The sequence below is a fragment of the Acanthochromis polyacanthus genome, chromosome 17 (genome assembly GCF_021347895.1).
Source record: "Acanthochromis polyacanthus isolate Apoly-LR-REF ecotype Palm Island chromosome 17, KAUST_Apoly_ChrSc, whole genome shotgun sequence".
In the NCBI taxonomy this organism is placed as follows: domain Eukaryota; kingdom Metazoa; phylum Chordata; class Actinopteri; family Pomacentridae; genus Acanthochromis; species Acanthochromis polyacanthus.
The window spans coordinates 8258389-8277793 of NC_067129.1; the positions used below are offsets into that span (position 1 = coordinate 8258389).

At 41.9% G+C, this 19405-nt stretch overlaps 1 protein-coding gene across 2 annotated transcripts; it reads left to right on the forward strand.

Annotated features, from left to right (window-relative positions):
• Nucleotides 1-16: 16 nt before the first annotated feature.
• fgf13b (fibroblast growth factor 13b) lies at nt 17-18851 on the forward strand. 2 transcript variants are annotated; one of them, XM_022206235.2, is made up of 5 exons: nt 17-199; nt 11598-11708; nt 14001-14104; nt 15427-15625; nt 17430-18851. In XM_022206235.2, exons 1-5 carry the CDS (start codon nt 151-153, stop codon nt 17567-17569), a joined length of 603 nt encoding a protein of 200 aa, XP_022061927.1. In that variant the 5' UTR covers nt 17-150; the 3' UTR covers nt 17570-18851. The 2 variants fall into 2 exon arrangements, with proteins under 2 accessions (XP_022061927.1, XP_022061926.1); XM_022206234.2 differs by lacking the exon at nt 17-199 and adding an exon at nt 10085-11057.
• The last annotated feature ends 554 nt before the right edge of the window (nt 18852-19405 follow it).

Here is a 19405-nt window from a genome sequence, read left to right on the forward strand (position 1 = left end):
AGGGCGAGAGGTGGGACCGCGGAGCCTGGAAGAGGGAGAAACAAATCCGAGGAGGATGAACGAGTAAAGAAAGGAAAGAAGAAAAAGACAATTCCTTCATCTCACAGCTGAAGTTTGATTGAACAACCAGCAAGAAGCGGCTCGAGCTCCATGAGCGGAAAAACGAAAGGCAAGGAGGACAAGGACCATGCCGCCAAAGGTGAGGAACCCGAGTTGGATGAGAACAAAGATGTAGTGTTGCGGTTTTTTTTTCTTCTTAATTGCGAGCAGAAATGTGGGCTGAAGCTTAGTGGGGATGCTGAGATCAGCACACTTATTCCCATTGTCCCCACAGTCCAGAATACACAGGCAGAGAGTGGAAGCTTCACAATGGAGCCTTAAAACCTCTTCATTGAATTATACTAATATAAACTCAGGATTTCTCATTTATCTCACGTTTTCTCTGCACAGATGTAGCAACTTGCAGCTTTTGAGGTTATTTCGTGTATTTTATTGTCGGAGAACCAAACAGATTGCATGGAGGACACTCATAAACCTTCTGCATGGTCTTTAATTACTCTGTGCTCAAGATGAAAGATCCAATAAGTGTCAATCTTGTAAAATCACTAACATGGGTTATTACTTCTCCCAAAGAAGAGTTTTTTTTTGGCTCTCACATCTCATTCCACCAAGCAGCGAGTGCACAAATTCATTCATCAGTCCCCTCTGGACAGCAATAAAATCGACACGGGATGCACCGCAATGGAAACTGGGAAACTATCATTGCCATGGTGACAAAAAAGGGAGTTGCCCGAAAGCTGAGCTCTGTCATGAATAATAATCTGCGCATGAAACCCCGACTCATTCATAAAACAGCGGCTTTTCATAAAACTGAGCAGAGCCAGTTATAGACCTGGAGATCTGCTCTGTAAAATGAATAGAGCACTTTAATCAGGAATTTGGACACATGTTCTCATATCATTAACAGAAACGCTTTTATTCTCTCTTTTTTAAAAAAAAATTGTATTAAGTCTAAATTAGTTTCTACACATTGATTGTCCGCCTTGTTGATTGCATCACAGTTTAAAGATGGAAAAATGACATTCTGAGGTTTTAAATGTGAACTGGCACCAAACAACAAATCAAATGATCATGATTAAATCTTAATCTGAAGGTGATTATCAAAGGTTTTGTTGAAATGAGTTGTAAAGCCAGGAAAGAGGATTAAGAAAAGTGTAGGCCAGCAGGGAAATTAGTGGCAGCATTGTCCCTCATGTTAGGAGGAAAACGGTAAAGATTCAGAGGAAAAGTAGCATCCACCCATTACTACCCATCACTGTTGTCAGAATGTTGCATTATAATGGAGAAAAAATAGGTCCACTATAAAAAAAACCAAATACAACATATATATATATATATATATATATATATATATATATATACTCTTCATTATTTAAGTTTATTAGGAATGTTTACCCACAGCACAAGACCAACTCAGAGATTTTTAACATGTTCATCCTCCAAAGCATTTTCTCTGGTGTGTATAATAAACTTTTATAACCAGTTTTAACTGTTTGAGTAATTCTGGGTAGACTAGAAAGGATTTCTGCCGTCACCTCAGTACGTACATGGAAGAAAATTAATTTTTATCCCTAGTACTATGTTAATGTTGTGTGTACTGGCATAGAGAAACAAACTCACCTTTGTGAAGGTATGACTATAAAAATATTGGACCACACCATTAGCATAAGCTTTAAGTTTCACAAGCATATCTGTTTATTTGAAATGCTGAAACATGGTTAAAGAAAAATCTAATTTTTGTTAAATATTTGCACATGTTGGCATACATCTGGGGAAAAAAAACATTTCAAGTGTCAAAAGTTTGGACACACTTTCTCATTCATTTGAATAAGAAAGTGTGCCCAAACTTTTGACTGGTAGTGTATATATATCTATATCCATCTGACTGACTTTAAACTTAGAATTCTGCCTTTTGTTCTCAGAACTCAGAACTTAGAGTCTTGTTTTTTTAAACAGCAGCTCTATTTGTCCACTTAGCACGCAGCACATTTGAGTTAGATAGGCAGATATAGGTAAGTAAAAATACTATTTGATGAAGCATAAATTGCTCGTTTGTGTTGCTTGAGTAAGTACAGGATTTGCCACAACATTAAAACCACCAGCCTGATATTATGTAGGCCCCCATTGTGCCTCTGAAACAGCACAGGGCCTCTGGGGTGTCTCTGTCACAGGATTCTGTGATGAATCCTTTCGGTCACTGTGGGTTTTGTGGTGGAGCTTTCATGAATCCCACTTATTCTGTTGCATCCCCAGCTGGGATATGGTTGAGACCAGGTTAAACCTCTTGGTCATGTTCCTCGAGCAGTTTTTTATAGTGTTGCAGAGAGCATCATCAACAGTGTTGTGTTTGTGTGCTTAGTCTGGAAAAGTATGAAGCAGTTTCCCTGCAGATCATTGTATTGCCATAAGATGATCAATGTTATTCACTCCCCCTGTCAGTGATCTTAATGTTGTGGCCATAGATGCTGTACTTTATTATACAGTCTATAGTTGTGGCTGAGCAACTTTTCTTCTTTGCTTCATTGAGACACAAAACTAATGTGCTCACTGCTGCCCCCTCACATCAGAGGGTGAAAAACAGCTACTGTAGTGAGAACCACAGTTGGGTATGTGGGTGTTTATTCCCCAACGCCTTATGAACCTATGAAAAAAAAAAGTTGAGACTAAAGTGAGAAGTTTTCAAACTACATTTTTAGGTTTTCCAAGAGAAAAAAACATGATGAATAACTCTGACTGGTTTGTGTAAGTGTAGATAGTCCGTGAAAAACATCCCATCCCCATCGGGAACAACGCATAGCTCTGGGGAATTGAGCTAATTTGGCAGTACGCTTCATAAAAAAGCTAAATTGGAAATCAGCAATTAACAGACAGCAGCAATAAAAATAGAGTACCAATTGATTAAGCTTCAACCAGGGTATCTGAGGAGCAGATAGCGGATGCCTGCCGGCTGCATACAATTGGGATATTTAGATTAACTTCAGCTTCTTGGAAACTACGGGTTATTAGAACAGAACGTCAAGTTGCTTATGACTCTACTGTAATAAACCGTATTTAGTTTACGTCAATTGTTACCCGTAAAGCACTTGGAAAGGGCACAAAAGAACACATCAATATACTAAAAAGGCAATAAAACCACGTCAATAAACAAAGGAGGAGTGATTTATAGGATGACTGATCCACTGAGAGAGAAAACCCAAAACAGCCTCCGGACATGGATTCTAATTTCTAAAATCTGTGATGTTGATTCATTTATAAACATAATCTGTTGTTGTGGTTTACAGGGTGGAGCCACAGTGCAAAATATGTGGTAGGATTGTTAGACTTTTTAGTATAATTAAGTCCAGTACAGTTTCATAAAGTGCAATTTTCAACATCATGTGGTCTCAATCAGAACTGAATGTTTCAAGAAGGGCGAGTATTGGTAAAAGTTGGACACCTGGCAAATTGGGAATACATAAAATATCCCCAAATCAATACTCATACATCGCAGAACAGGCATTTAATTAAGAAAAAATATAGTTGACATATGTATGGAGTCATTAAAGTGGCCATGACATCTAAAAAGTAATTCCAATTTGTTTTGTAATGGAATGCAGTTATGTTTGAAAGCCACCAAGAATCTGTTTTTTACTCTGTTTGCCCCTTTAACAAAATGCAAATTTAGTCAGTGTCCCATTTTGCTAGTTGTATATTGTTAAAATAGGGTGCTGGTCATTTGGATTTATTATTTTTTTCAGGAGTGATGATCACATGCTGTGTTAAAAGATCAAAATTCGATCTAAAAAATGATCAAATATAACTGTACTCAATTTAATATTATCAGAAAGCTTGCTGGAATTAGACTAAGAAACAAGTATGTGCAGCTTGTCTGCTCAGGAAGTGCCACAGCCATAAAAACTCTGGCTAGCAATTTGTACATATTTTATTTATTCCATTAACATGAATATATTAGTTGAAATAAACTGTAAATCTATAAACATTTGAATGTGAAATAATAAGAAGGCCATGACAGTTTTAAAAAGCCCTGTTTGAAGTTTGACTAACGATTCTGTGGTTATTTGAAGACATTTTAATGTTGACATTATTTGTCTTTAATTTCTTTGTTTTTTATATTAAAAGATAAGGTGATTCATTTTGCTAGTAGCGCCTGTAAAAAAAAAATGCTCTCAGGACATTTTGTTTGAGATGACATCATCGATTCTGCGTTTGAGTATTTTATAATATTTCTTCAGTGTATTGTGGTAAAGGGGTGTTTGTTTATATGATGACAAGGAAGGATAACAGCCTTAAATTTTAATTATGAAAGTTACATTTAAAAGACACAGACTGAGCAGTTTCTGAGGCTGCAACTGGAAATTAAATTGATTAAGTGCATTGTCACTTTGTTTGCCAACATAATACAAAGTAATACCAACCCAGTAGTGTTTGCAATCTGTCACATCTGTTTTACTTTTAGACTAAAACATCTTAGTAAGAACTCTCTCTGCTGGACAGACAAGCAGGGTTTTATGTCACCGTGTGCTCCATCTATTATAATACGATTAAGGATTAAATTCGGGCAGCACAAGAACTCATTAACATCTTGTTCTCAGAGAGGTTTGACTTTTAAATTGGATGCTTGGTCATGAAATCTTGTCACACACTTTCCTGGTACTTAGAAGTGATTATTTGCAGATTGTCCAACATCAACTATTTAACCTTTTATGTGCAAACACTCTTTCTACAACCACCACCTTAGTCTTACATTATGTTCTCTGGTAATATGGCGCCATCTAGTGGCTGATTGTCTGAACAGCTGGTGGTGGATGACAGCAGATACTCTGATGGGAAAACAGCTACTGAGAGGTTTTCTTTCTTTCTTTTTTTTTTTTTTTTTGGGGGGGGGGGGGGGGGGGGTAGATTACAGTGATTGGATACTGGCTGCCGTCCCAGGCTGCTGGCCTGGAAACCTTTGCCAAATTGTACCTGCTGCCATCTTTGTGGTTTGCTATTCTGAGCCAAGGCCACAGAGCTGCTTTGGGAGGAATTATTTGTTTGTTCAAAGCTGAAACTGTATGCCATTTCCAACTGAGACAAACAGAGGGCGTAATAAAGGAAGAAATCTAAACACAAACGACCCAGATCATCCTTCTACTCAATGCAGTCATTTCCAGATCACAGAAAGCTTTGGCAATTAAGTGCACTAATGGAGTTTTAGTGAGATTTGGGAAATCAGGAGAAGCAAAGTGATTTCTGATTCTTCTTTTAGCTTCACTTTTTAAGTTGCTGAATTTGCAAGTTCTCTACCAGTGTCCTGCTTCACTGCCTTCTGTGATTTTATGCTCCCCCGTACTGCAGCAGCAGCAGACACTCTGCAATCCGTAATGCTTTCTGTATCATCTCGGTAATACGGACGCCGCTGTGATTTAACTGGCTACTTCACAGGAAGCACTGTAACAGGACAACAATGTAATGGACTGATAATATAGCGCCGTGGATGGCTGTGCAGAGTCTGTGTGTAATCCTGAACTGGCAGCGTCACTCTGAGTGAAGCTACTATTTAATGTGCTTTGCGGGGATGCAGCCCACAGACTCAGTGTGAGATGCAGTGCAGAGCCATTAGTTGTGTTTCTGAGTGTTTGTGTGCATGCTGTGCAAGTTTGTCTCTGTTTCGAAAGTGCTTCAAATCAAGGCCAATTCACTGAGTTTGCTTGTATTTGTTTATTCAAACATGCAGCTGGTGCATATTGTTTCCATCTATAGCTTAAACACTGTGACTGTGCGAGACATTTTTTATATGATAAGTACGGAATGAATATTGGAATGTACATTTGTGGGTTTGAAAAATGCTTGGGGGCACTTTTGAGTAAAATTTTGAAATAATTAGGTATAAAAATGGAAGTTTAGCTTGACGGTCATTTGGGGTTTAGCATTTTGTGGACTATCATAGCTTAGTCTGTGAGAAATTATTCAAAATAGTAATTTTTATTTATTTTTCTCATTCTAATGAGCAAATAAAATTGCTCATTCACTGTATATTTTTATATTTAGCATTTGACATTTTAGGGTGCACTTTTCACTTTTGTACTTTTTAAAATCTTAGTGTATTTTGCACTTTATTGGGAATATTGTACTTTAGCATAGTTATTTTCTTTATTTGTGGCAGTGGCCACTTTACTTTTTCTGAACTAACAACAGAATTTCCCCTTGGGGATGAATAAAGCATCTCTATTCTATTCTAAATAAGCTGATGCACTTTGGTGAGTCCATACTGAATTTTCTTACTCCTCTTGGTTGATCCAGCTTTTTGCCTGCATTTAACATCCAATATGTCATTTTTAGTGTTTGGTATTTTCTGTGCACGATTCCTCAATTTAGGCAGTGAGTTTTAGCTTCTCAGATGTGACAATTTCCTGCTTTTTGGAGTGTTGATAGTGGAAAACGTGAAGTTGATGACGTGGCATTTGGACTCAGGAAACTGACAGAGATTTTAATAATATTTTCTGGGTAATTAGGAACAAAATCAGCAGTTTAACTGGTAATATTTCTCAGTTGCACTGCTTAAATGCATTTTTAAGATGACAAGAAGCAACTTACAGAAGATAAAAGTAGCCACAGAGGCCCTTGTAACTTGTTATGCAGCGATTTGTTAGTTTTTGTGGCTATTTTAAGGTCAGGGGTCACTGGGAGGTCAATTGAGACCTCACCAGTGCAGTAATATAGATTTAGGAGCCCTGCTTGAGTCCCAGCTTCACTCACTTCTCACTCACACTAACAAACACAGCACACACAGTTTCCTCGATAGATCCTTGGATCTGGAACCGGCCTGCTGGCTCCCTCCTTCAGTTATTGTGCCAGATCAGCGGGGCTTCGAGATGAATCATTGATGACCGGTTCCAACGGCTTAATGGCCTCTAATGTTCTGTAATGATCTCCCGTCAACGCAGCGTGCACGGCCTTAATGGATCCAATGCCGTGGAGAATTCTCTGGTTTGAACTTCGGTAATTCGTCCTCTTTTCGTCGAGCGGCGCACAACAGGAAGCGCGAAAAAAAGCCATGAGCACAAGGCTCCGGAGCTCCACAGGCGCAGCATGACTTTCCCTCTCCGTCGATCCACCTCAGGTAAGACCAGAAGGGAAACAGACTCAGGCTGCGAGATTTAACTTATGGCGATTATGTTACAAAATTCTTAGGAGAAGTTGTAAGAATATCAGCAAAACTCTGGTCGGCTTTGGGAATAAAGTGTCAGAGCGCAGGAGGGGCGCAGGTTGAGTTACAATGAGGAAGGAAGTCTTTAAAGCGACTTTTTAGATATTTCTTGTTGTCTGGTCTCTATGGATGAGTCCTATATTTAGCTACGACTCCTAAAAGTGTCTAACTTGCCATTTCTGAGAATTTTGTTTAATAAAATTTGAATATTTTGGTATAAATTGAGTCAAAGTGCGTCTCGGACCGAGTTTGAACTTGAAGCGCTGTCCGTGGTGCTGAAAGAGGCCGCGCCCTTCTGCTCCTATTAGACACATGATGAGCTTTTGAAAACACACTATTATAATAAATATCCTTGTAATATTGGCTTTTAATATTATTCTGCTGTGTCCTTTGCAGCCCTTTGAATAAATCCATATTTAATGCATTTCAGGAGCTGAGAACCTGAACTTACAGGGCAGATTTCACAACCTCAACTTTTAAAAAAAACACACTATATTTATGCAGAAAACAACATCCTGCTTTCATTTTGTCAGCGTTAAATGAATAGTTTTATTGGCTTAACTTATCACAACCCACCTCTGAGACCCCCGAATCAAAAGTCTCAGCGTTTTCCACTTGGACTAATCCAATTACTCACAAAATCCATGTCGGCCTGCAGGGCGGTTTCTTACATCTTCTTCTCTCTCTGAATAAGATCAAGCAATATAACTTGGGGTTAAGGCAATGGGGTTAAATTTTACCTTAATCAAAATGTTCCAGGACATGATTCAAGAACACAAATTGGAGGTTTAAGTGTGTCAAACTGCTGCTTTTGAAGAATTTGAAAGTTTTGGTCTGCTAATATGCAGCTGATTACACTGAATCCACACAAGCCTCAGCTGAATATTTGCTAAAGTGTTGCCAAGTGTAGTGTCCTCTGTCATAGTGAACTCTCTCTTCTCCAGCCTTACTTTTCTTTTTCTCCCCCCTCCCTTTGGTCAAATCTCCAAACTGCCTGTAGGTGGCGTTATGGAGCTCCAACTACAACTTAAAGAGCTTTACTTTCTTATCATAAAATAGCTCCAAAAACTCAAATGTATTTTTAGCTGTTTACATTTGTTTACATTAATGCAAGCATGTGTCACATTAGGGCACTTTACTCTTAATTTTTACACACACAGACTCAAGTTTGTTCATTATTTTTGGCCTAATCATTTATTTAAATAAGATATTTTTTAATCCCAGTGACAAATCCATTTCTAATTCCTCGCTCGGTGTTGTCTGGCTGCTCATTTGTTTGATTGCTTTTCTATCGATCCGCTTATTGATCTGCTTTCTTTGTGTAACATTTAAATTTGCCTCTGTGGCGGCTGAGAGCAGGAACCGGTTGTGTTCCTCAGGATCACCTTGTATCGGATGTGTTTTATGCTGCTCTGATGTTTTGCGTGGCTGCTGCTTTCAGGGGCACGTGGTGTTGGGCTTAAAGCAGAGATCTCATGAAAGAAAGATGAAGGACCAGACCTGGCTTTCAGTCATTACTTGCGGGTTTGCTTTTTAGGCGACATTAAAGGTTTTGAAGTATGTCAAGACTAAAGTGTTCTCAGGGAATGTGTGTTGAACTGTACAGTCACAGCTACAACTATATTTATCTTTGCAAATTTACAAGGGTTCTTACCTAACCAAGGAGGCCATGGCTGGGACTCCAAGTCAATGGCAGGCTAAAGCTCCACCTCAGTGACCAGATCTTGACCTTGTCCATCACTTTTCCTCCACCTACTGCCTTATCGTTCTCACAGTGGCTTTGCAGCCCACTGAGTTTGCCTCTTCTTCAGTTATGCAGTTTTACCGGCTCACCACATCCTCTCTCGCTCTCTCCAGCCATTGATTTTTCACAATCTTTCCCATCCGGAGAACAGCATGCACCACCTCCTGCCTGCTGTTTCGGGCGCCAGGTGCCACATGCAACCTCCGCTGCGAGTTTTCCGGGCTTTTTGTCCACCACCACCACCACCTCCTCCACCTCCTCTTCTTCTTCTGTACCAGTTGCCATGCGCCATTGCAGCTGTATCTGCCTCTGACAGCTGTGCATCTGCTTCCCTGTGGGGGCTGCCTGCGGCCAGACGGCATGCATGAGGCGGCTGATTGCCGCTGGATGCCCGCCTCTGCTCTAATGCAAAACATGCAGGGGAGGGGGGAATGACACCTAAACTGAAGTGCTGCTTCTGGTATTCACCTTCCTTCTTGCATGCTGCAGCAGTGGTGAACCTCTGCACCAAAATAGGAGGGGAGCCCCTCCTTTCCCCCTCACTCTCTCTCTCTCTCATTTTCTCTCTCTCTCTCTCATAGCCTCAGCAGGTCTTCACTTCATTTAGCATTTATTTCCATATTTCTCTCTCCTTTATCTCATTTCCTCATGCCTCTTTATCTATGCAATTTCCCCTTTTTCTCCACTCCTTCCTCTCTCTCTCTCTGCCACTGACTCTCTTGCCTCTCTTCATTTTCCCCTCCTCTTTCATTCATCATTCTCTTTTCCAATCCATTTCTGGGAGATTTTCTACAAGCTTCTCTCCTCACACACTCAATATCTCATTTTGTCTCTCTCTCTCCCACCTCCCCCTCTTCTTCTTCCATTATTCCTCCTCTCATTCATTCACCTGTCTCCTCTCCCTCCCTCCCTCCCCTTATTTCACTGTTTATTTCCTCCTCCTTTATTACACCCTGCTTCATCTCTCTCCCCCTCCACCTCCCCCTGCCCTATCACACATCAGTGCAACATGTAAATATCATGCCACGTGGGGGTTGCCTACAGGTGCCCTCTGAGAAAGAGCTGCCCAAACCTCCCTCACCCTTCCTCCCCCCCTCTACCACCACCTCCTCCTCCTCCCCACACGGACACATAACGCGCACATCCACACACCCTCCTCCTCTTCCTCATCCTCGTGCCGGGCAGGGCTGCAGCAGTTTTATGAACGGCACGGCTGCATCATGATCCCTTTCCCACTGAACCGGCCCCGAGCTGTTTCATTGACAAACATTCCGGTTGCTGCATTTCTGTCACGGACAGCGTCGAGGAGCGGAGCATCACTGGGGGAGCAGCGCAGAGCAGCAGCAGCAGAAGAGGAAACAGCAGCTGCAGTGATCATCAACAACAAGCCCCGGTGTCGTTCCCGGCAGCTCCTAAGCTGTTGATTCGCCACTCGGACCCGGGACTGGATCACCTCCTCCGCGCTCTCTCGGGACGCTCAGAAGAGGAAGGAGAAGATCACCTGAAGGGGGGAATCAGACAGCTTTCTGCCACTCAGACCCCTTGGGGAGGAGGAGGAGGGGGAGGAGAAGGAGGAGAGGAGGGGTATGTGAGGCGTTAACGCTCAGTCACTGGCACAGTAACCGGATTTGTTTAAACGACTTCTATGACGCGCCCGGACGCACGGATGGAGGATTCTGGACGCTCTTTAAAATCACGGATATCTGCGAGACTGCATCGGCCGGTGTGTGATGCGAACTAAGCCGTGGGTGGTGTAGACCCCCCCCCCCCTCCTCCCCGCACACCCCCCACACACCGCCTTTGCCTTGCGAACGCCCTCTCCAACCGGGACGCACAGCCTCGTCTCACTCTACCGGGGGAACATGTCCCGGGCAGCGGCCATCGCCAGCTCCCTGATCCGCCAGAAGCGGCAGGCGAGGGAGCGGGAGAAGGCGAACGCGTGCCGAGGCAGCGGCAGCCCGAGCAACAGCAAAGGCGCAAACGAGAAGCCGAGCAAGCTGAACGTGTTCTCGCGCGTCAAATTGTTTGGATCGAGGAAGAAACGGAAGAGAAGGCGACCACCAGGTCTGAGGGGTGTTTGGGGGGGGGGATGAGAGCATGGAGAGCCATGAGCAGGACCACCACCTCAACCATCTTCTCCGCCAGCATCATCATATTCACCACCACCATCCAACACCATTTTTTCTCATCACTAAGCCGGATCCTCAGCACTTCATCTCCTCTCCACCTGGAATCCATCCCATTGCATGACTCCATAAACATCTCATGTAAATAACTTTATGTTGTTCAGCAGCAAAGTGTTGTAGCAACTGTGAAGACTTTTGCTGAAACCAGAATCCTATTATTTGAGACCAGAGCTTGGACTACTCCATCATGCCACATCTGTTAATTAGTATCTGATTTTAATGAGAGCTACAATGTTCAGGGGTCAGCGATCGATACTGGGCTCTCCAGCACCAGTGATTGGAGATATAAACAGCTTCTCCTCCTCTGAAACTTCCGGCTTCCTGGAGACTGCTGGATTTGATCCATGTGATCACATGATGGCGTAACAAGAAATGAATGCAGCTCATGCATCTCTTCTGTCCTCTTCTCTCCTCTCAGAGCCCCAGTTAAAGGGCATTGTGACCAGGCTTTCCAGTCGCCAGGGCTTCCAGCTGCAGATGCAGCCTGATGGCACAATTGATGGCACCAAGGATGAGGACAGCACCTATGGTGAGTCTGACTCTGGTCTGTGGACATATATCAAGGCTGCTGCTCCATTTGTTTCAAACATGAACTTGCTGCTGCAAGAAATGAATATTTTCATTATCAGTTAATCTGCTAGTTATTTTCTCAACTCACTGATCATTTTGGCTGTTAAATGTCAGGGTATAGAGAGAAATGCAAATGAGACTCAGGTAAATTCTAGAAAATACCCTTATAATCTTCTCAACAGTCCAAATTTAAAAGATGTTGAACTTACTATCATATGTGTATGTTAAAGGAAAGTATTAAATCATTCCATTTAATAAATATAAGAAGCTTGGAAAAAATGACTACAGCAAATATTCAGTTATCAATAGATACGTTTTCTGTAAATCAACCATTCTTTTCAGCTTTAAATCAGCTGTAGAACTGACATAAATTGAAAAACAAAGTGTCTTCCTCCAATGCCGACAATAGAAAAAGATTGTCTCTCTGTGCATCAAAACACAAAAATCTTTCCTATATTTCTTTCTATAAGAAAAAAAACTATTTGGGCTGGATCTTTTCAACTACTTTAGGCATTTGTACTTTTAACACCATCTTTCAAACTCATAAAATAAAGGAACATGAAATGATAAATATATAATAATTTACAGTAGAGACTGAAACTATGCCTTCCTACAGTCTCACTCAGAGTCGATTTATATCCCTTCATGTACAGCACAATATTGCAACACATTGAAGGTTTAATAACAAGCAAGGGGTGATTTAATTTAATTCCCAAGTTTCCACTTTGGAGTCAACATCCAAACCCAGTTAAATCCACTTTAATGATAAACTTCACCCTGTGGAAATCCGTTTGATGCGGAAATTCTAATTCAGGCCGTCACTCAACAACATGTCAAGTGTTCATTTAATTAGTGAGATGGTGCACGCTTTTCCTCCAAATGTCAGACGGCAACACGGCAATCTGACTGTGTTAAATGTTTCCTGGTTAAAGAAATTGATTAAATATCCCCACAACATACAGTGCAATGCTCACGTCTCTGAAGTAATGAAAGGTTGAACTCGTGAGCAGATTCTTTCTTCACCCCCCTCCGCTCCATCTCATTCTCTCACACCCACGAGCGCACGCAGGCCACAACGTGTGATTGATACGGCTAATTCAATTCTGTTGTTATGGTTCAGACGGCAATCACTCTCCTGCTTGTGCACAGTTGGTGTTGCCAGCATCTCGCATTAATCTCTGCTACTTCTCGGGCCACCAACTGTTGTGTACGTACCGGAGGACGCGGCTACGACGGGGGCGCGTGCATTTAATGAAACGATTACATGGTGTATACATCATGTAAACGCCTGCCCACATGGAATCAAGTCACCCGTGACTGGGTCTGGATGGATAATCCATGTAATCCACATCTCCATATAACCGCAGCCATTATAAAGAACATGGTTGGCTAAATGATTATAATTAAAGAAGGACCCTGACTCATCAAAATATCAGGAATAATTGTGTCCCTGCTCCAGCTACTTATTCTGTGCAAACATGCATTGAACAGTGTGGAGCCCAGACAGCTTGCCATTTGTGCTGGAAGATCCTCAAACAGCCAGAGCATCTTGAATCTCGCAGTGTTAAGAAGCCTAAACAAAGCCCAGAAATATGCCTGAAACGTCACTCGAACGACAAATTAGCTGATTAAACAGCAGCTTTGATTATAGTTAAACTCACTTCCCAAGCAAATTCTCTGATTGCAGTTTCTTTAATGTAAGATTTGCTGCTTTGCTCTTATTTATATCATTGCAAAGTGGATATTTTTTTTGGCTTCGGTCTGTTAATCAAACAAAAAGCCATTTGAAGGCATCATTTTCTGTGTGGGAAGTTGTGATGGGCACTTTCCACCACCCTCTGACATTTCACAGACTGAATGATTGATTGAATGGAGAAAATAGCGAACACTCGAGCTGATAATGAAACGGATCATTAATTGTAGCTCTGGCAGGAACGTTTTCGTGTGCATGATAGAGGAAATCTGTGGCTTTTTCTGTCCAAACGTGTCCTTGCACCGCTCAAATGTTTACCAAACCTTGCTTTGCAGCGCGCCTTTTGATAATTCTTCCCCTTTTTCATCCCACGCTTTATACCTGGAGCTAAATTGTTGGTATAATTCAGTCACGGCATCACCCGACTGACCTTCTAAAATAGCATCTCTTTTGTAAAAATGCGGGTGTCATCGTGCCATTGATATTGATGAGTATTTTTCTCTGTTTTTCCTCGCCGCATGTTTGTGTCTCCATGTGTTTGTGTGCGTGCATATGTAGCTGTGTTCAACCTGATCCCAGTGGGGCTTCGTGTGGTGGCCATCCAGGGTGTCCAGACCAAACTCTACCTGGCAATGAACAACGAAGGCTTTCTCTACACCTCTGTAGGTCACCACAGACACACACGCCTTCTTCTTCATCACCATCAATATCACCGCCACAGACTAGAATCTCTTCTTTGGGTCAGGTTGAGTAATGAAGCAAAAAGCTTTCAGTCTGAGCAGTCTCATTACCATCCTATCATCACATCAATACTTTAACTACAGTGTTGCCTTGTGACTCAGCTGCCACAGGGTGTTATAATCCAGTGTCTGAGCCTCCCTTATCTGTCTCCTGATATTGTGGCTTCTCAGGATTGATTTCAGATCATCCTCTAGCCTCCTTTTGTTTATCTCCCCTCGGTCATTCTTTGATAGGGAGATTACTTCGTGTCCATTTACACGCAACTCCCAAAATTAGTTTTCATGTTTATTTATTTTTTCCCCCCACCACTCGATATACATCCCCGCTGTGCATGCATGGATAGTATTTTTCAGACAGGTCAGGAGGTAGTGTTGGCTGCAGTGCAGTGCATTAAGTGCCTCACTTTAGCTCTTGAACACTGATGGTGGGTGGCGGAGAAGCAATAACAAAAAAGAATCAACAAAAATAACACGCACTTCCAGCAGTCCAAACAGAGCTGCGAAACCAAAAAGACGAAAACTAACAAAGAGGAAATAGAAAAACGGCACGCACCTCGATGTAATAACAGGCACGCTTGAAGCACGTACGCCACCACGGTATCTGCTCCATCAGGTCCAGTCCTGGCTGCTTTGCATTGTCATTCTGAGGGAGCTGGCTTCAGTCATAACACTGATATCACTCGTCTCATCTTTGCACCTGATATTAAATGCAGAATACAAACACACAGTATTTATAAAGATACACACTAAGCATCTCTAAGGTTTTCTCACTGAACGAAGGAGAAGACGATGCAGACACAAACTTAACCAAAATTCATACAAAATTAATAGATGATGGGGAGAAAGAGCATTCTTTCTGTATCTTTCCGTCTCCCCCGGCAACCTGGGCACCATCTTTCTCTCAGTGGGCTGGTTGGTATTCAAGGGAGTAGCCGGTTGCTATGGAGATGCAGGAATAAGGAAATGCAAATGTCAGCTGTCCTAAGTTGGTGCAGTTTTTTCTGGGAGACTACAGCTTGGCCGAGATAATGAATCAAAGAGCCGGCCAGCTGATGGATGAACACACTGATGGCAATATGGAGGAGTGATTGAACACTTTATAATGGAGTTGCCATTACAAACCCGTGCCTTCGGTGCCTCGGCTCCTCCTGCAGCTAACGCCCCACCTCTCCACGACCACTTCATCACCTCCCTGTCATCTTTCTTTCGCGATTCATTCTAATGTCTGTCACTTTTCTGCACAGGAACACTTTACCCCGGAGTGTAAGTTCAAGGAGTCGGTGTTTGAGAACTACTACGTCACCTACTCCTCCATGCTGTATCGGCAGCAGGCCTCGGGCCGGGCCTGGTACCTGGGACTCAACAAGGAGGGAGGAATCATGAAGGGGAACCACGTCAAGAAGAACAAGGCCGCAGCACACTTCATACCGAAACCGCTCAAAGGTAGGACCGACGGAGGAGCTTAACAGTTGCTTAAAGCATCTGAAGAACTCAAAAATGTTTTCCTTGTTGTTCCTTTTACTGTGCAAAATAATGTAGGCGGTGTGCATGTGGATTTGACTGTTTTCAGATTCATTGGTGAAGTTTCTCTGAGCTCACCTTCAGTTTAATACATGTTTATACAAGCAGGGTTTTCTGACATCACAAGTTTGGAACCCAGTCATGATTCACACTTGCAATTTGTGAAAACCTGAGATTTTCAGAACACAAACATGGAGATAATGGACTTTATACAGGTGTAGAAGACATTTCTCCTCTTATGGTTTAATGTTCTTGTTGAAAACCATATCAGGGAAACATAGCAGAGCATTTTTCATTCGTCTTTAAACATGTCTGGAGGGGATTTTTAAATATTCATGACTGAATATGCAACAACCAAAGGTAACATTAGGTAAAACATCATATGCTGTCTTATAATAACTAAGATTTAAGGATGTGTCCATGTAGAACATAATTGAAAAAGAAGCTAAGTGTGAAAATATAAATTTTAGCATCTCAGGGTGATTTTGACTTAAAAGAATCTTTGGAAAGCTTTTGAAAATGTCCATGCTGCTGCACTAAATTAGATTATTTTAGATCGTATAAGAAGATATTATTAGATTTTAGACAAATCAGACCTTTTAAAGTGATTAAAGTACATACCAAAGATGCGTAAATGTAACAGATTGAATGTAAGTACACAGTGTACAAGAATTTTAGAAGTAAAAAGAAAGAAGAAAAAGGGTAGCAAATGATAAGGGATCGCCTGGGCAGTTTAGAAAAGGAAAAGAGAATCAACCAATGAGTCATCAGTAGCATACAATAAAAGTATTAGACTCAAATATGTCAGGGGAGATGGAAAAATAAACATGCTTGGTCAGTAGAGATCAAGGCCTTCGGTGGCCCTATTCCTGTGTCTGGCTCATCGGTGCCTTAGAACATTATATCTTTTAACGGAAGATACCAGGAAGAGAGGAGAGATGGACTAATCAATAGTTCTATAGTAACAATAGATGACATGTGGCAAAGTGCTGCTGGTAATAATGAATCCACAGAGAATTATCCAACATTAGAGTGCAGTTTAGCATCTTTCATCTCTTTGGCAGTCTGACGTGCAACTTGGCTGTTTTTGTTTGATTCCCACCACTTCTAGCTGCAGCAGGCAGCTGTTTCCAGTCAAAAGCTCTAACTGTGCACTGACCAGCACTGAACGGCAGACACACAGATTTAGCTTAAACTGCCAGATATTTCCCTAAGGAATCAGTGGAGGGGGAAACAAAGCTGAAAGGAGACTGGATATTGGACTTACATTCGTCAGATGGACACAAACACGACTCCAAATAAATGCTAATGCTGCTCCTTATCTGCTCAGCCTGGCAGCTGTTTGGTAAAAGGCTTGCAACTTAAAAAGGTAGTATGTCACAGCTGCATGACAGCTAGTCTCTATTGCCTCTAAGTGACTAAAAATAATCAGATTTAAGGGGGAAAAAATGCTACTTTCTTTGTAAATTGTATATTTTGTGCCATTCGGAGGTACAGAATATAATTTATCCACATTTACGAAGTGCTACGGTGCAGATTTAAACAGCAGGAAATCCTCTCTGACAATAAAATCAGGATTAATTAAACCTCCGAGTTATCTCTGTGCAGGGGAACTAAATGTACTTAACTGCCCGAACGAGGCCGTGCATACCAAACCTGGGTGATTCAGTCAGACCAATACCAATAAGCGAATTATGATTCTTGTCTTGTGTGTGTTTGTGTGCAGTGGCCATGTACCGGGAGCCCTCCCTCCACGACCTGACAGAACTCTCACGTTCAGGCAGCGGCACGCCGACCAAAAGCCGCAGCGCTTCGGCCCTACTCAACGGCGGAGGAAAGTCGGCCAGCAACAATGACTTATCCTAGCCCCCTGACCCCTCACACATACACGCATAAAAACACACACCTGCAGACACACACACACACCCACACACACACACACACACACCCACACCCACCCACCCACACACACACACACAGATCTCAGGCCGACATGCCCACACTTCAGGCTGGTGAGGGGTTAAGGGTGAGGCTAGGATAAAAAAGAAAAGGAAGGATTACGAGAATGTGTTCTTCCACTTAACGGAGCCCACTGTGACTGACTGTGATGTAAATAAATCAAGGACAATCAATCTGTCTGGCTCTGCTGCTCTCGTCTGCAGAGGGACAGGACCTGTGAATCTCTTCCCTTTCGACTACTCTTCCTGCTGTGTCGTAACCAGATAGAGAAAACAAAAAGGGGAGGGAGGGAGAGAAAGAAACGAGGGACAGAGAAAGTCAGTCAGTCACACAGTCAGATAAAACAGACTGTTACAGAGAACCAAAGAGTCCAAGTATTAACTAACTAGGTTACTGCTACGACAAGGCAAGTGGCCAGAAAGCTACAAAGGAGAGTTACAAAGGAAGGGAGGAAGTCTTTATCTATTCTACCGTACGCTATGTTTACACAGAGCTCATGGGGTTAAGTCATATTTTTAAAAATGACGAACGTATTCCTTGTACACTTATAAGGACTGATCCTTTGTTTGCATGCAGGTGCGCCTGTGTGTGAGTGTGTGTTTGTGTGCGAGAGGTTGAGTACATGCTGTGCTTGCGGTCGGTGCGTTTGTGTGCGTGGGCAAGCGAGAGCAAGTTGTGTGCGCACGCATGTGTCTGGGGAGGGGGGGGATTTTACCTTTTTAAGATCTGTTGTATATCAGACAAACCTCCTGAGGGCTTTAGCAGGTTAATATAAGGTTTACTGTATATGCTTCCATGCTTACTTCTTACAAGCAATGCTGTTGTTTATCTTTCCGTTTGTTGTTGTTGTCCCTTGCTGTTTGTTTGTTTGTTGTTGCATGGAAGCTTGTGGACTTCTGCTCAGTAGCAGCATGCCGAAGGTCCGTTTTTTTCCCCCTCCCCCTTTGGTCTTACGTGTTCCTGACCAAAAGAGAACACTAGTGAGCCAATAGTGTCGTACCAGAACACTAGTGAACCAATGTGAGGGTGTTAGAACACTACTGGACCAATAGTATTGCACCAGAATATGAGTGGACCAATGGTGTTGGACCAGAACTTTGGTGAATCAACGGGAGCACAGATTAACTTAATATTTTGGTTCCTGCTGTGGACAAACTAGAAATGCACTAAATAAACTCTTTCTAAAGAAGTGATTTGACAGCTTGTTTTTTTTCATTTTTGCTTGGTTGAAATGAAATTAAGGTCAGAAACTGCTTGTGTTTAAAGTGTCAGCTCAACCAAATTATGCGAGACATTTTTATATTTGGTTTTGATTATTTTATACGTACATTTTAAGAACTCTGCTTCTGAGGTGAATTTAATTTGTGGCCAAAATGTTGTAGCATATGGAAATGTGTCAACACTTACTTTTGTAGGTGACTCACAGTAACAAGGACATGTTGAGTATTTAAAATACTGTTAAACAAATTAAATGTCCTGACTTTCTATTCTACTGGAAGGAGACAGAAGTGTCACAGAGAGGAAAACATACCATTTTTCTTTGGCTTTGCTTTGTTTGTTTTTTTGACATTTTTGTGAAGTGACTCTTTAATTTTTTAAAGCCTGATTTCCTCTATGGTTTTAGTCTATACAGAGCAATGTAAAAAAGCTTGTGTGCTTTGCATCTTTTCTTAAAGGCAGGTTTTGAGTATGTAATGCGTCCATGTGTTAATGGACACTCTACTCCCATAATGTGTAGGAAAT

Coding starts and splice junctions, on each gene's coding strand:
- fgf13b (XM_022206234.2), top strand. CDS start 10,856: ATGTCCCGGGCAGCGGCCATCGCCAGCTCCCTGATCCGCCAGAAGCGG. Junction 11,709..14,000: donor GGATGAGGACAGCACCTATG/GTGAGTCTGACT, acceptor GTGCATATGTAG/CTGTGTTCAACCTGATCCCA. Junction 14,105..15,426: donor AAGGCTTTCTCTACACCTCT/GTAGGTCACCAC, acceptor TTTTCTGCACAG/GAACACTTTACCCCGGAGTG.